We start from the raw sequence: 16344 nt of genomic DNA, 5'->3' as shown, positions 1-16344 counted from the left end.
CCATGTTTCATATCTCAAACACATATATAGGGTCCCAAAAAAGGACACCAATGCATGAAGAGCTTTCAGGATAATTTCTAGTATATTTTTAATACAGGAATCCTGAAGCCAAACCAGATCCAATCAGTATTGTGCTGGTTTAATACCATTGCTCTCAATGAACCACTGTAGAAAGCCCACAAATTACATTTTTAGGGGTGTAAGCCAGGAAAATATGGAATTGGGGTTTGACCTTTTTACAAGGTTTTTAGTGAGAGCATAAAGGGAAATGCTTCAAACTGACAGAGGAGAGGTTTAGATTAGAGATTTAATAAGAAATCCCTAAGAACCCTGGCACAAACTGCTGTGCAAATCCCAGTCCATGGACAAACTGTACTTCCCAACCTTCCTGTGGAATAGCAGCGTCTCACTGTACAATTTAGGGTGATTCTCACATGAAAATGTGGTTCTCCACTCTATTAGGAAGTTGTTTGAGAGATTTACAAAATATCCTTTGGTTTTTATGGTGAAATTAGCATAAAATTTTGCTTCCCCACATTAATTTCCTTCTAAATAATACTTAAAGTACTTGCTTCTTGAAAATGTGTAAATGTGTTACAAATTTAAAATTAAAACTGATTTGCCCCTTAAGGGTACTCTGCTGATTCAGTTTTCCCCCAGCCCCTTAACACAAGCAGCTGCAAGATACAAAATGGAGTTTACTGTATTTTCTCCCCTCCCAGTTTTTAATGAAATTCTCCTCAGAAGCAAAACAGGGGAGGAAGTTCTCTGTGCATCCACACTGAATTTGGGTGTGTGTGTGTGTGTGGTCAAATCCTCCTCTGTACTCTCCAGATGGGCTCTGCTGCTTCTCATCTTTCCAGCTCTCTTCCACATTTTCAGACCAAACCCCTTTTTCTCATTTTGTTGTTTTTTCATTTTTTGGGTTTTTTTTAGCCTGATAAACAATAAAACAGCAGGATCTTCAAGGGCATCTTATTGCTGGGTTTTGTTGCTGGATTAGTGTTTTTTTGGTTTTGTTCTGGCATTTCTGTGGCTCCCTGAGATATCTCACCCCTGACAGGGTTGATGTGGCAATATTCAGCAGTCACCTGCTTTGCAAGCACCATTTAGAAAAGGTCACTGACAGCCCAAAAGAGCCACGAAAATAAATGTAACTTTAATTTGTTTGCCATTAGAAATGTGTGCAGCAATCTGTTCTAATGGGAGATTTTCTTTCATTCCTGCTCTGGCATGTGACCACAGCAGCTCACAGATACACTGAGGTCTCCCAATGCAGGAGCCTGTGCACAGAACTGGGTAAAGTGGTAATAAATTCTGTTCTGTCCAACAGAGGATTAGCATGGAAACGTTCTAAACTCCACCTGAATTAACATTTGAGCACCAGGAGATGTTTGTGTTTCAAACAACTTGCCCTAAAATAAATATAAACAGCTATTACGCCCAATATGATCTCTTGAAATCACTTCAAACGATTAATAATCTATATTGTATCAGAAATGTGCGTGCAAAAATAAACCACAATTCCTTGCAGCTAAAGTATTACCTAAAGTAAACCATTTCAACACTGAATCAAATTATTTCAATGGCAGAAATCACACCTGTCTCAGGGGATAAATCGAGTATTCAGGCTGTTAAATCCATTCAAGCGACTCTATTGTATCCCACTATGTATTGTGCCTTGTAGAGAGGAAAACACTTCTGAAAACTATAAAATCATTTAGCAAAACAAATGCATCAACCACAACAGCCTCACATGGAGAAGAGGCTGAGGAGGTGAAACCCCCTTCTTGCTGAATACCTTGTAGAGTGAATAGATTTACCTGAAAAATGCCATTGAAAATGAAAAAAAGAAAAAAATGCTTCTGGAACCAGTAGTTTTGGTATCAGAGTTTATTTTTACATTTTCCTTATTACAAAGCTCACAGGCCAGGGGAAGGCTGGGACCAGAAGCATTGTGTGGTTAATTAAAAACACAAAAAAGCTCTGTGCAACTGCAGCAGCTGATTCCCAACAAAGACTCTGCATCAGGGCTCACCGCTGCAATCCACTCTCCAGGACATTTGTTACCAACCCTGTGCCTCAACCATCTTCCCTTGCTTCCCTCCTGTAGTGCCACACAACTTGTTCAGCAGATCCATCATAAAGTGAAAACACAGAAAGGGAGATCAGTGCCACTGAATGGAGGTGCCTGCAGAGGCAGGAGCAGGCAGCCACTGAACATGCAGGTGTGAGGCCACCTTCAGGAGCTGCAGGTGTGAGACCTGGAAGCCACAAGCTCAAGAAATCCCATCAAAGATCCACCCAATGGTTGGTCATTCTGAGCCTGCCAGCTGCACCAAGAAACTGCAGTTTGCTTGTTTAGTCTGCAGAGAGTTTTTAAATGAAGATGGTGGATGCACATGTAGCTCTGGATTATTCCTTAGGAATAACTATTCCTAAGGAATAATTCCTTAGGTTTCTGCAGTGCCTGAGTGGATGGTCTGAGTTATAGCTGATTACACAACATCTGTGATAAAGCACAATTTGCTGCCTAGTGAGTTGCACAGTCATAGATTAGTGCAAAATTAATCAAGTATTAAAGCTCACTTAAAACAACAGATGTCAATACTGATTTCTTAACAAGCTCCAAAAATTATTATCAGTGCTGAAGTAAATGAAGCCATTTATAAAAGATGAAAAAATACATTTCAGCTGTCAACAGTTTGTATCTCTTTGCTTTGGATCAAGAAGAGGTTAAGTCATGGCTCAACCACTATTACACCCAGGCTGTTATTGAAAAACACCTTCCCATCTCTGATTTCACTGCAGCCAGGCTTTCTCAACTCCTCCATTACCTGGTGCTTTAGCTCAGGAGGGGCAGTTTTAGCAAAGTCAAGTGTTTCTGTCAGGAAATCCAGCAAGAGCTCCCCATCTTTGTCCCCCTCACTAAAGCAGCTGGTTATGTCCATGTGGGATGGGAGCTCGTAGAGCTGGTACTTCAGCCCAGCTGAATCCAGCATCCTGGGCAAATCAGCAGAGGAAACATAGGAGCAAAGATCGTCCAGAGGGAAGGAAGGCCCATACTTCTTCCACAGCGTTTCCCAGCCACTCTTTCCTGAGAGATAAACCACCAGAAAAACACTCAGAGTTCAGGAAAAACACAATTTGAAAGCAGTTTTGATTGTCTGGGTTTTTTAGCAGTTGTGTTCATTGCAAGTGGGATCTTCCCAGAGCTGGGATGTGTCCTGGGGCACAGTGGCTGCTCCCTGCAGGTTTGGGGGCTGCAGGAGTCGGTGGGCACCTACCCTGGAGCTCCAGCACCCTCCTTGAGCCTCCAGCTGAGGCCAGAGCAGATCACACTTGTGTTTCTCTTCTCCAGAGACAAATTTTAAAGCAAACCAGCTGGGTAAGTTGAAAAATCCCCACATACATCTTCATATCTTTATTTTCCCCCAGTCTGGATTTCTGATTTGGTATTTCTACTGTAAATAATTTTTAGAAGGATTACTCAGAATGACTGGACAGGATGAAAATAACTTTGAGCCTAATGAGCAGCTCTCGAAAGTTACAACAATAATTCTCCCTAGGTACTAAAACCAGTTACTCGTGGTTTTGCAGTTGCTTTATCTGCAAACAGTTATTTACAGTAAAATAAACAGTTTGGTGTTTAGAAGCGAGCTGACAATATTTTCTTTCACCCGGAAACTGAACGGGGCGAGCACTAATTGCAGGAAATGTGCTGGCGTCGGTGTGGTGTGACTCGGAGCCGAGCTATTATCCCCGACCTGAACGCAGCATTCCCGGGATGGCTCTCGGAGGCTCAGCATGTGGCTCTGCTTTTGTTTTGCAGCAGAGCCACAGCCCCTGCACGTCGGGATTGCCACCTCCACCTCTCCTGCCAGCTCCGCTCCCAGGCTGGCTTTCAATTCCCTGATGTGTTTGTGTTGGGGATGACATTGCCTTGTGTGTGAAATGAGCTTTGTTCTGATGATCTTTCAGTAACTCCTTCTCCTTCAGTGCTCATTTTAATGGCATTTCTTCCTTCCCCTCTCTATTCTCTTGTTTTCTTCAAGGTTTTCCCCTTCTTTTCCTCTCTGCTGTTCTGAGTCCTGCTCCTCTCCCACTTGTTTGTTGCCCCCAGCCATTTCTGATCCATCAGAAAACACAGAGTCATCTGGCCCAGAGAGGACTTCAAATACTTTTCATGAACTCAGAACTTCAATAATTTTAATTTTGAATAGGCACACATTCTTTCCTGTAGTCACATTTTATGAATATCCAAAGGGACAGGTTAAGCAACTGGAAAAGAGCTTTAATTAACTATATTCAGGTAATCAGCAATAGTCTTGATATTGTGAACTATTCTTGTTCAGCCAAAAAAATGAACAGGTTTTTTAAAATCATTTCAAACACAAATTTCTTGTTGTAAACTGCTTGAAAACACCTCAAACCAGCATCATTTGGGGAAAAAAAGTAGTTGAATACATTCAGGTCAGAAGTGTCACTTCATAGTGGATCCTTCATGAACAAAATAAAAGGAACTTCATCATGTTTGCAGAGGTGGCCAAATTCAATGAGAAATTAAGCTTAAACCTCTGAACAAATAATGCTTCACATGGCTTTCAGAGTTGCTAGATGTGACTGTTTACACAGCTGAAATTTCCATAGCTTTTGAGGCAAATTAAAGGCTTTCTAGAGTCAAATTAGACTCCACCACTGCACGGTCTCTGGCATACCTTGCCCACAGTATTAAAAGGTTGTCGTTTACTCTGCTCCAACATTTTCCTGCTGGATTGACCACAGAGCATCTCTGCAAGATCTGAAACTGCCTGAGAATGCTGTTTGGTACCCAAAATGATGATATTAAGGAAATGGGCAGTTTGAAAAGAAAATGAACCATATGTGCTCCAACACCTGCTGTATGGCACTTCTGAGCCCCCCGCAGCCGTTTGCTTAATGCCACAGTCTCTGGGAGACAGAAAATGCAGTGCCCAGCCTGGAAAGCCTTTTCCAGCACACAGCAGAGCCTGAAGGGGCTCCTGTGAGTGGGAGCTGCAGGATGGAGCCTCTCCTGCTGCAGGGCCTCTGCTGCCATCCATCACTGGGCAGGCTGCAGGATGGGAAGGGCAGTGAAGGGTGTTTTGTGCCCATGATGTGGGGGTTTGGCTCATAAATCCACACAGACACAGACAGTGGGCAGGTTGCAGGGGATGTCTGCTCACCTCTGTGGCCTGTGCTACACACAGGAACCCCAAAGGTCCTCAGAGCCCTCTCCTGCCTGAGCAGGGCTGGGGAGCAGCTCTCACCTGACACCAGGATGATGAGGAGCCTCGCCTGTGAGTCCAGGAGGCTGTGGAAATACCGGATGGTTGCTGGGATATCTTTCACATAGTAGAGCATCTGGAAAAAGCAGAGGCGCTTAGAGACATGCAGTGCCATCCTGGTGACTGCTATAACCCTGTTAAAAGGAACCAAATGGGGGCAATCCTGGCAGAAAAGAAGGGTCAATGAGGCACCTTAGGAAGGTGTGGGCTGTGGGCTCCCACTGCAGGCTCAGGGCTGTCATGCCCTGCCTGCTCTCTGGCACTGCCAGGTCTGAGCTCATGTTATTCATCAACCTGAGAGGAAGAGATCTGCCTTTCTTCAGTGAAGGCTTTGGAAATACAAAGGCAATTTCATGGAGAGGACAAGGAGCTTTTGAAGACACCAGCTAAAATGTATTCTTAGCTGAGTGCCACCCACAGCCTGGTTAATAGGACTACTGTGCTCAAAGCTGCTTTTCATTTTTGCAGTTCATTTATGCCAAAGCACTTCAAATTACTGGGAAGTAAACTCACCTTTCTTCCCCTACAAGTGGATAATGAGGTCACATACTTCATGCACACTTTTAACAGCTGAGTCTTTGGCAGCATTTACTTTGCAGAGACTCTTACCTGGATCATGTGAATGAAGTCCCATTTTTTAGTCTTCTTTTCTGCATTCATTCGACTTTCATATTCATTAGCTGTCTCCTTGTGCCAGGTAAACTTTATGTTCTCGAGGTTTGATGCCTGAGCCACACGCTCTGAAACAGAGGAGAAGGCAGGGCAGAGTTATCTCAGTTGCAAATATGGGGCTGACTTCCACTCAGAGCTTTAATACATCCAAAAGCCCTATTGAGGTAGAGAGTTTTGGTACCAGTTTAACACAGCAGTGGAATATCTTAAAGTTTTAGCCCATATGTGAGGAGAAGGCTGTAGAGGGATTTACAGGACAAAATCTTAAGAGAGTCTGTTGCTTTTCCCTTTGCTCCCTCATTTGGGCTCTTCTGGTGTTTACCTGAGCTAAAAAAAAAAAAGGGAAGAAATTCCCCATGACTGGCTCGAGCTGAATTAAAAGATGTTGATTGGGATGAATTGTTATGAGGCCACCAGCAGCACATTTCATGGGGAATAGAAGGATTGATGGCCTCAGCACTTATGTGGGAGCCACACAAAACCCACATGGCTGAGCAGGAGCCAGGCCATGGTGGAGGATTTTCCCCAAATGAAAACAGGTGCTCAAGGATGGATCAAAGCAGGGGTTTCTTGAGAAGAGAAGCACAATTAAAAGTTTGAGAAGGGCAGAAAAAGCAATGTATTCTTCTAAATTTGTGTAACTGGGATGGCAGGAGAGGGAAGGAGCATTGTTCCAAAAGCAAAGACCCATCTCTTGACATTCAGTGGCTTCTGTGTTGAAACAACTTTTCAGGAGCCCACAGTTCTGAGCAGCTGCTTCAGGCAAAAGGGATGACAGTGTTTTAAAGCAAAGAGCTTTAAGGAGTGACACATGGAGTGTCTTCAGACCTCAATACAATGCACATCAGCAGCTGAGGAAAACAGAAATTTGGAGAAGTGGATTCAAACAATAAGTGACACTGAGGGCCTGGCTCATCACTGCATTCCCTTTGTTTTTATGGGAGAAAAAGTGAGAGGTAATTTCATAATGTAGGGAATACTAATGTCCATCTGCTGGCATATGGAGCTCCTCTCACTGTGCTGCTGCTCAGCACTGCTCCAGGCCAAAGCAGCCCCTGATTCAGTTCCTGTGCTTCACTGGAGTTAGCATCAATTTAAAACTTACATGGCTCAAAGGCAGGCTGAGCCTTAGCTACAGAACACATGTTCAGAACAGCACAGTTTGCTAAGACCAGTGCCTTTACAGCACTAATGACAATGTTCCTCCCTTTGGGCTCTGATTTGGACACGTCCCCGTCAGGCAGATGAGAAATGCTCCATCAGTGCTTATCTCCTCTCTTCTGTGCCTGGAAATGGGCCACCCCTTTCAGATGCTGCCACTGTTACTCTGTTAGCTTCCATTTATCAGCCACTGGCCCCAGCACTGGCAGTTCAGATTTGATTTGCTGCTCTAAGCTCAGGAGCAGCTCTTATCCCCTCACCAATAACCCAGGGCAATCTGGTTCAGTTTAGTTGTGGGTCTGCCTGCAAGGAGGAGCTGGGAAGAAAACTGAGTTGCTTTCCAGGCTGGGCCTTCAAAATCCAAACTCTAGGAAATGCAAATTCATTACGGGATTGTGGGGAATTTCTGCCTAAATATTCACCTGGATCCATTATGGAAAGTTTTCCTTCCTTTTCCCCTGGCTCACCCCAGATCCTTTTCCCAGCCAGAAGCTGTTGTGTTCCTGATGGGAGCCATCAGAACTGGGCTGCTGCAGCTGTGCACTAGGCATGCAGCTCAGCTGTGGGGCCACCAACACTCCAACCATGGCCACCAAGGGGTTCCACCAGGAGTGAGGGAAAGGCACAGCCTTTTTGAGGAAAGCCTCCATCACATGCCACAGCCTAAGAGAAACCTGCGTTTGTCATCTCTGCACATCCCAGCAAGGAGTTTCTCTCGTGAGCTTGGCTTCTCCTTCCCATGGAGAAAGCATTTGGTGAGGCAGAAAACACTGAATCCTGAATCCTCAGAGGTGCAGATAATGTTTCTAATTCTCTACAGAAAATCTTAGGCCTCAGAAACCTAATTAATGGTAGCTACTGGGGACATGATTAATTACCAAATAAGAGAGTTGAAAGAAAGAAATTCAGATGAATATTTAATTTCTAGTTTAGCATAAAACTTAAAATAAGGACAACATTTTATATTTTCTTTAACTTTCTTCTGGAAAGAAACTCACTGCAGTAGGATGGGACTGCCAGTTAATTGGTGGTGGATGGTGGGACCACTGGGAAGATTCAGAGCAAATCCAGTCCAGTGTAGCCCAGACAGGACAGAAATTCCTTGTTCAAGTGCACAAACAGAGAAGATGCTGTGTTGCCCCACCATTTCAGCCTGCAGCAACATAAGAGCACCAGGGATTTTGCACAAGGCATCTTTTAAAAGATCAGATCTGTGTTAAATTGAGAAATATCTTAAAAAATAGGTTTTTCCTGGGAGCCTTTGGTGCTTCCAGTGATTCTGAGCCACCTCACTGCAGGGAGAAAGGGATTGCTGCTTTTTTTTTTTTCCTTTGACTTCCACAAGCTGATTCACACTAGGAATGTTTCATTTTTAAGGACTCAAGCAAGACCAAGACTGGAGATTTACAGTGTGGTTTCACAGCCTGGTATTTACCATGGTTTGGAGCATTTCCAGCAAGACACTCAGCTGATGGGGTCCATTCCTTGCTGCCACATCCATTCAGGACGGCTCTCTGGCCAGGTGAGCTCAGGGCTGGGGTCACCTCCCTCAACACCACCTGGAGGTGAATCCTGGTGGGCTCTAATCCAGTGATAATCCAACCCTGCGTTGCTGTTCAATGCTCACTTTGTAGGGCAATTTAATCAAAGTACCCTCATTAACACTCAGTCCTCCTCGGAAAATGTTCCATTTCCCTCCAGGAATGCTGCTTAGACCTTTGGGCTGGGGGAAGGAAAGAAGCTCTGAGCCTCAGAGCACATGGCAAAAGCCTTTCCTATCACTCCTGCTTTCCTTCCCGTGTTTTCTGATTCAAAGCCTGGTTACTAATTTAGTGCCCCACTGTGAGCTTTAGGTATTTCTTGGAAACGATTTCTAAGATGTGAGAGAATCACCATGAGACACTAAAATTTTCCCTTTGATGCTGAGGAAGGATCCTGATTCAACACAAGCTGAAGTGGAAAAACTTTCTGAAATGCTGGGATTTCACTCCATTCCCATACAATCACCTATCACTTCCCACCTTGTTTAGCTTTTAAAGTCTATCTAGCCAAGCATTTGCCATTCAGAGATCTTTGCAGCATGAGAGACTAAGATTTAAATGAGAGTGAACATTGTTGAGAAGCAATGATTGCAAAAAAGCATGAAATTTTGAATTTTTTAACTTTTAAGAGACACTTCTGACAAGAAGGCATTTGAACATAGGGTCATCCACCTTTCAGCACTTTTTAATGCATGTAAAATAATTAATGCAAATTTAATATATTTAATGTAAAAATACCTTTGTACTTGGAGATTTGGTCAGCACTTGGATCAATCACATCATTGTTGATGGTGACCCCAGGATACCTGGCTCGTATTTTTGAAAGGATCTGCAAGTCCATCTCACCTAAAGAAGCAGGAGACACAAAACAGAGAAGGAAAACAAAGCTCAGGCAAAGGAAATCTCCACCACCATCACACCCCCAGCTTGGCAGACTGATTTCTGCCATTTATGTACGGGTGCACCACAAAGGTCCAAGCAGCTGCTTTGTATTCTCAGAAGGTTGCAACTGAAGATTGAGCTCTAGGATTTGAGAAAAATGTAAATATCAGTTCCAACTCTCTTCATTTCTCCCCTCTGACTGGCACCACCAGGGCCAAGGGAAACCCTGACACAGTCACTCTTGACCTCTCTTTTTTTCTGGACACAGTCTAAGCTCGAGGAGGAGATCCTACACAACTCTCATGGTGCCGGTTCTGATGGCTCCAGTAAACTCGGCAGGATTTCTTAGGAGTCAGTAGGAGCATTTTTAGCCAGGCACCTCACTAGTTACAAGGTCATGTGGAGGAGGGAAAGGGAATATGTGTTTACACTGGGATCAGAGACAATACTCATATCTGTTCGTCTTCAGTGTGCTGTGACTTTTCCCAAAAGAATGATGAATGGAGCACGTACCATTTGTGTTTAGCTAACCCTTGTTTACAGAATACCCCAGAGATTCCTGTGTTTCATGTTTCTGTTGAGGAAGAGTTCTCTCTAAACACTGCCCAGGCCAGCTGTAATTGTTTTATTGATGGATGTACTGGTAGATCCAAGATTTCAGAATTTAAAAATAGCTCCATCATTCTCAGCCATCTCACCCCATCTGCAGTGGAGGAAACTCAGGGGGATGATATTTCTGACTGAGGCATGAGTCCAGGGACAATATCCAGCTGGCTTGCTTGACTTTCTCCAACCTCTGCTTATTGTGCTTGGATAGATTTTAGGTGGAAAAAATAACAGCAGAATAAATTAAGGTAAGAAAGAGTGAAACAGAGGGTAACTACAGTGAATAATAGATCCAGGGGTCGCATTACAAGTAAATATCTAGCTTTGCCCTGGAAGATTTACTTGTGCTTGCACAAAACTCCATGCTATAAAATTCCCTACAAATGAACAAAGTTGTGCATTGAATGCAAGGCCACCCTGATGGCCAGACAGGCCCTTGCTGAGGGGCTGTGGAAGGAGGAGCTGCACAGCCTCTGCCCACCCTCATCATTTTCAGAGCCATGGACTCCCATCACTTCAGCATCAGCTCCATCGTGCAGAATATTTGAGGAACAAAAGGAAAACACTGGGCACTAAATTGCTCATTAGTGCCCAGGGGACATAACACACAAAGTGAGGAAGAGTTGCATTTTCTCAGACGTATGTGTCTTTCTTAAAGCAACCAGCAACACCAACAATCACATGGCATCTATGGAAGCACGTTCTTTGTGGGAGGGAAATTGAATTTCTGAGGCAGCAGAAAGAGCTGCAGCTTTGCTATCGCTGCAAGCCCTGTACTCTGTAGTCTGCCATGGTAAAATTTGGGAACACAGAATTTGAAATTAACTACTACAACAGTTTGATTTTTGGCTGCTTTACCAACTTCCCATAAAATGATTAGTCCTTTGAAAAGGCTGTGCAGGTCCTGATTTAAAAAAAATAATTGAATTTTGTATTTCCATATGCAGATAGGTTAAAATATTCCCCTCTGCTAGTGTGTGGCCAAATCACCCTTTTACTGCTTTTAACCAAAAAACACACCCCTTTGATTCATAATTTAATCCACAGCCTTAAATGACTTCACTTTTAGCTCTTTTATATGCAAACAAGTGTCCCGAGGCATTTTACACTCAGATCGGTGGCAGCTTGCATTATCAACAATTTGGCAATTAGGCTATCCGAATTATTTAAACTCTCCAACACAATTACCTTTTAAAGGCTACCACTATGTTCGCCATTAAGTTTCTAATTAAACATTTTACGTAACGGGATAGTTTATAGCCCAGTTGCTACTTTATAGCAGCGCTGATGACTTTGATGGTTTTTAAAGGTACAGAGAGCGGCGCGCTGGAGTGTGAACTTAATAAGGCAGTGGTGCTCGGGTGGCTGGAATGGGATGGGATCTAATGGGATGGGATCTAATGGATGGGATGCTGCATTAATGGGTTCTTGTCTCCCGAGGTGGGAAAGCAGAGAGGAAATGCTTTTTTTCTGTGCCTCCTCCCTGCGAAGAGCAGGGGCGGTGGGGTCGGGGCAGCAGCTCCATCACTGCCCTCCCACAGCAGCCAGGATGGGCTGTAAGGGGGATCTGGGCATCGGCTCCCTCCTGGCCTCACAATGGCCGTGCTGAGAACAAACCAGTGATCTGGGGATTTGGGGATCACAAAGTGAGCTTTGCCTACCCATTATTGATTGATGGCAAGCTGGACTGTCCCTAGCCAGGATGAAGAACTGCACTGTGTTCTCTTTCTTTCTTTCTCTCTCTCTCTCTCGATTTCATTCTCTCTTTCTCTCTATTTCTATTTCATTCTCTCTCTCTCTCTTTATTTCTATTTCATTCTCTCTCTCTATTTCTATTTCATTCTTTCTCTATTTCATTCTCTCTATTTCATTCTCTCTATTTCATTCTCTCTCTCTATTCTCTATTTCTATTTCATTCTTCTCTCTATTTCTATTTCATTCTCTCTATTTCTATTTCATTCTCTCTATTTCTATTTCATTCTCTCTTTCTCTCTCTCTATTTCTCTCTCTCTCTTTCTCTCTTTCTTTTTCTTTCTCTCTTTCTTTCTTTTTTTTTTTTTTTTTTTTTTTTTCTTTCTTTCTTTCTTTCTTTCTTTCTTTCTTTTTCTTTCTTTCTTTCTTTCTTTCTTTCTTTCTTTCTTTCTTTCTTTCTTTCTTTCTTTCTTTCTTTCTTTCTTTCTTTCTTTCTTTCTTTCTTTCTTTCTCTCTTTCTTTCTTTCTTTCTTTCTCCCTTTCTTTCTCCCTTTCTTTCTCTCTTTTCTTTCTTTTTTTTTTCCAGAGGAATGCTTTCCTTTGGAGAGCAATGTTCCTGCTCTGTCACACTGTCTGTTTTATAGCTAATGCCAACCATTTACATACAATTACTTTCCATTTACATACAATTACTTTATGGAGGAGACACTAACAAAACTGAGGTTACTCTTTGGTGATGGTATGACTACAGCATTTAAACTAGATTTAACTGTTCATATAAAATTTAAGTGTGGTGACTTAATGGACAGAGAAGGAAACATAGGTTTTAATTATGGGGCCACTTAAGCAAGAACTTAATGAAAAGAAGCCACTTGATCTTACTGGTATTGTTTTTCCATTCAGTGAATGTCAGGCTTCTTGTTTGTGATTTCTTCTGGAGTTCATGCTCAGCTCCACTGTTTTGGGGGTCAGTAGCTGCAGGAGGAGCTTGTACACTGATGGTGGTCAGCAAATACAGCCAAAGCAGAGCTCAGACACAGCTCTTACATAGCAGTGATGGGAGTTATCACCTCAATAAAGGTACAGGGGGAATATTGTAATGCAGGTAAAAATGCAATATTCTGAGGAATCTAAGACATTATTTTGTTTGGGGTTTGGGTGGGGGGTTTTGCTGCTTTTGTCTTGTTTTGTCTTGTTTTGGTTTTGTATAGAAACCCTGTGGAGCAGTTAAAGCTTCTCTCTGCCTTTGAGGAGTGATGGTGTAGAAGGAGAAGATTTTGTGGAGGACACAGAGGAATCAGAGTGGGGAGGCACAAGCTGTTTTCAGATGATGTGGTCACACACCAACTAACACCACCTGTCCCCTGGAGCTGACTTATCAAGGAAAGACTTATTTCCCATTCTGCTCCTTTTGCAACTTTTAGTCCTCTATTCTTAAAAAAAAAGGAAAAAGAAAAAGAGAAAAAACATGTCAATATTGAAGTCCATACATACCTGCTCCACCACCAACACTTAGAACATTGATTGTAGACTTCCCATTTCCAATACTGAAAAACATTATTTATACATTTTTTATACAATTTAGGAATTTTAGGAGAGCTAAAGTAGAGAGGGTTCCATGCATGATGTGAGACACTGGAGATCCTATTAAGACTGAAATTTGCAGGGCAAAACCCAAATGTAATGTGTGTGTACACAGGCATGCCTGCGAGTGGGTAGGAGGGATCAGATTCACAACTCTTCCCCTTTGGACATTCATGCTTTCCAAATGTTTTGGCAATTTGTAGAGGTGGCATTTTGCTTTTATTATGAGGGAATACAAGCAGAAGCAAGTGCAGGGCTTGTCTGTGTCTGTGCCCTGAGGATCAGAGCCCTCTGGGTCTGGACCAGCAGCTTAAAAATTACTTGTAGAGCTTTTGCATTATGCAAGATGGGGAGGGAGAGGGGAGAGTGCAATGCTTCTAAAATCCCTGAGTGAGGCTTTGGCAGAGCCATGAAGCCCTGAGCCCTGAGAAGAGCCTCCCCAGAGCCAGGATTTGATGCTGGCCAGCCTGCAAAGTGAGGGGTCCAGCAAAGGACGCATACTGGCAGGCAAAGCAGGAGCACAATCCAGCCATCCTAGAGAAACCCTATATATTACCTGAAAAGCTTGCTTTTAAAAAAGCTGCTTTCCATCAAGCTTGATGCTGGAATGTAGTATCTGTTAGAACATTTCAGAGCTGATTCAGGGCCAGCTGTTTTTGTGTGCAAGGAAACAATGCAGCCTTATCTCCTCCTGGCAAGGCAGCCTCCTGTGACCGTGTTCACAGGGGTCTGAGGATGAGGGAAGAGATGAGGGTCTGACTCCATGTTTCAGAAGGCTGATTCATTATTTTATTATATATAATATATTAAAACTATACTAAAAGAATAGAAGAAAGGATTTCATCACAAGGCTAGCTAAGAATAGAAAAAGAAAGAATGATAACAAAGGCTTGTGGCTTGGACAGAGAGTCCGAGCCAGCTGACTGTGATTGGCCATTAATTAGAAACAACCACATGAGACCAATCACAGATCTACCTGTTGCATTCCACAGCAGCAGATAACCATTGTTTACATTTTGTTCCTGAGCCATCTCAGCTTCTCAGGAGAAAAAATCCTAAAAAAAAAGGATTTTTCAGCAGACATGTCTGTGACAGCCTCCATTCCGAAGAGCCAACATCCAGAGCCGTGTGTGCAAATTGAATGTATCAGAGGCCAGCAGACAGGGCAGGGAGCAGCAATCTGCCTCTCCCAGGCAGCCCCCCGAGGCCAGCACCCCCTGGGACCGTGGCCCTGGCTGTCCCTCAGGCCAGGGTGGGGTTACCTGGCTATGACATCAGGCAGGTGCCTCTCCACGAACTCCTGCATGCTCTGGTGCTCCGTGGACCTCTCCAGGAAGACGCGGAAGGACTGGACGTATCTGTCAAGGTCTGCCAGCAAACTCCTCATGGGTGAAGCCATGCTGGGAGGCTGCAGGAGGGGACAGGCCGCTCCCTGCAGCTCTTCTCTCTGGGCTAGAGAAGGAATGAAAAGTGCTGGAGGGGAAAATCCAGCCTGCACCTGGACTTTGCTCCGCGTTCCCAGCCCCGCCGCTGCCTCAGAGTGTTGCACAACCTTGCAACAGAAACTGCAAATGGGGTCCAAGCAGCAAAGGGTAATTTATCATCTTTAATCTGTGCAGAGCAAGTGCCAGCATTTTTTAACTGTGCTGACACAGGGCTCTGTTTAAACACAGTAAAAGGGTCTTTAGATGGTTCTTAAATAAAAAAAAAAAAAAATCCTCTGTTTTGTGAAGGCATGGAGAGGCTCCAAGGGCTGGCTCTGGATTAGAAGAAAGTGCAACACTCATCTCCAGAGACGCTGGCAGATGTCTATCTGTTTTTTTAATCTTTTGATGTTCTTAAATGGAATGCTGATGGTGGGGTGAAAACAATAAAAACCTTATAAATGCACTTTATTTTTCTAGTTCTTCTGAAGATAATGGTACAATTCCCATGGGTTGAGTAGCTAATTCACCAAAGCCACCCGAGTTACTGGAACAGATGTGCTAAACCAGGCTCACAGGCAATCAGGAGTGGGGAAGGCAAGTGGGGAAGTGTCAGACTGTACCTTGAAAAGTGCACAAAGACGTCTTTATCCTCTCTTAAACTGCCGTTTAGGTCCATCACATCTTGTCCTACCTGGCAAGGAGAAAGGGAACCCTCTCCCTCCTCAGGGGCCCCATGCTGAAGGATGCACTGCATTTCCTCAGCATCTCTTACCACCCCCTCTGGCTTTCCTGCAGAGGTTACATCCCAGCCACCTCTTGCTATTTTTACAGTTCCCTTTGGACTGTCTCCAGCCAAACCCCATTGGTGCTGAAGTGCAGCACAAAACCCTCCCAGCCATTGCTTTTCCTGGCTCCCAGCACAGCCGGGATGATTTCCCTGGCTCCACTGAGACCCTGCACCCGCTGCCTTCACTCACCAGCATGACTGGAATTCAGATCAGGGGCTTTTCCCAGACTGCTCCTCTGGTCCCTTTGAATTAAAAATCTGGCCTCTGCTGTGCTCAAGTCCCTCCCAGCTGCACATCAAATAACACAAATAATCTCGTTCCTCCTTCAAACCATAAACAGAAACAAAAGGAACAAACTTGGGTCCATATTTGCCATTGCCTCCCTTTCTGGCAGTGAACTTCTGACAAATTTTCTGACTGTGCAACCAGTTTTCCACCCACCTGTCTCATCAAGGCCGCATCTTCCTCACTTGTTTATGAGAATGGTGCCATCTCCTTCTCCCCAGAAGAAAGACGGGCTTGGAACAATTTCTTCCTGATAGATCCACATTGCCTGACAATCATCTTATTCTCTTTCTGCTGCAGGGAGGATGATTTCTAGGAACTATTTCTAGGGACAGCCATCATGCTGAGCAGCTGCCCAGATCCCTCTCCTGCCCCTTTCCAATGACAGCATCAGCTGCTT

General features: G+C 43.9%; 1 protein-coding gene across 1 annotated transcript; it reads right to left on the bottom strand.

Annotated features, from left to right (window-relative positions):
• Window positions 1–1901: 1901 nt before the first annotated feature.
• LOC115905794 (histamine N-methyltransferase-like) lies at window positions 1902–15869 on the bottom strand. Its single transcript, XM_030952461.1, has 7 exons — window positions 15849–15869; window positions 14707–14896; window positions 13355–13407; window positions 9419–9526; window positions 5916–6046; window positions 5289–5382; window positions 1902–3097 (listed from the first exon to the last, which is right to left on the bottom strand). Exons 2-7 carry the CDS (start codon window positions 14841–14843, stop codon window positions 2742–2744), a joined length of 879 nt encoding a protein of 292 aa, XP_030808321.1. The 5' UTR covers window positions 14844–14896; window positions 15849–15869; the 3' UTR covers window positions 1902–2741.
• Between the last annotated feature and the right edge of the window lie 475 nt (window positions 15870–16344).

This window comes from Camarhynchus parvulus, chromosome 7 (assembly GCF_901933205.1).
Source record: "Camarhynchus parvulus chromosome 7, STF_HiC, whole genome shotgun sequence".
NCBI lineage: Eukaryota > Metazoa > Chordata > Aves > Passeriformes > Thraupidae > Camarhynchus > Camarhynchus parvulus.
Note: the sequence above shows the minus strand (reverse complement) of the source record. Positions and strands in the feature narration are given on the sequence as shown.

Bases quoted from the DNA above. Each gene is read 5' to 3' on its own strand.
- LOC115905794 (XM_030952461.1), bottom strand. From the start codon at position 14,843: ATGGCTTCACCCATGAGGAGTTTGCTGGCAGACCTTGACAGATACGTC. The intron at 13,408-14,706 runs GTAACCCCACCC...AATGTTTTTCAG, and splicing joins CTGCCTGATGTCATAGCCAG to TATTGGAAATGGGAAGTCTA. The intron at 3,098-5,288 runs GTGAGAGCTGCT...TTTATCTCTCAG, and splicing joins CCTCATCATCCTGGTGTCAG to GAAAGAGTGGCTGGGAAACG.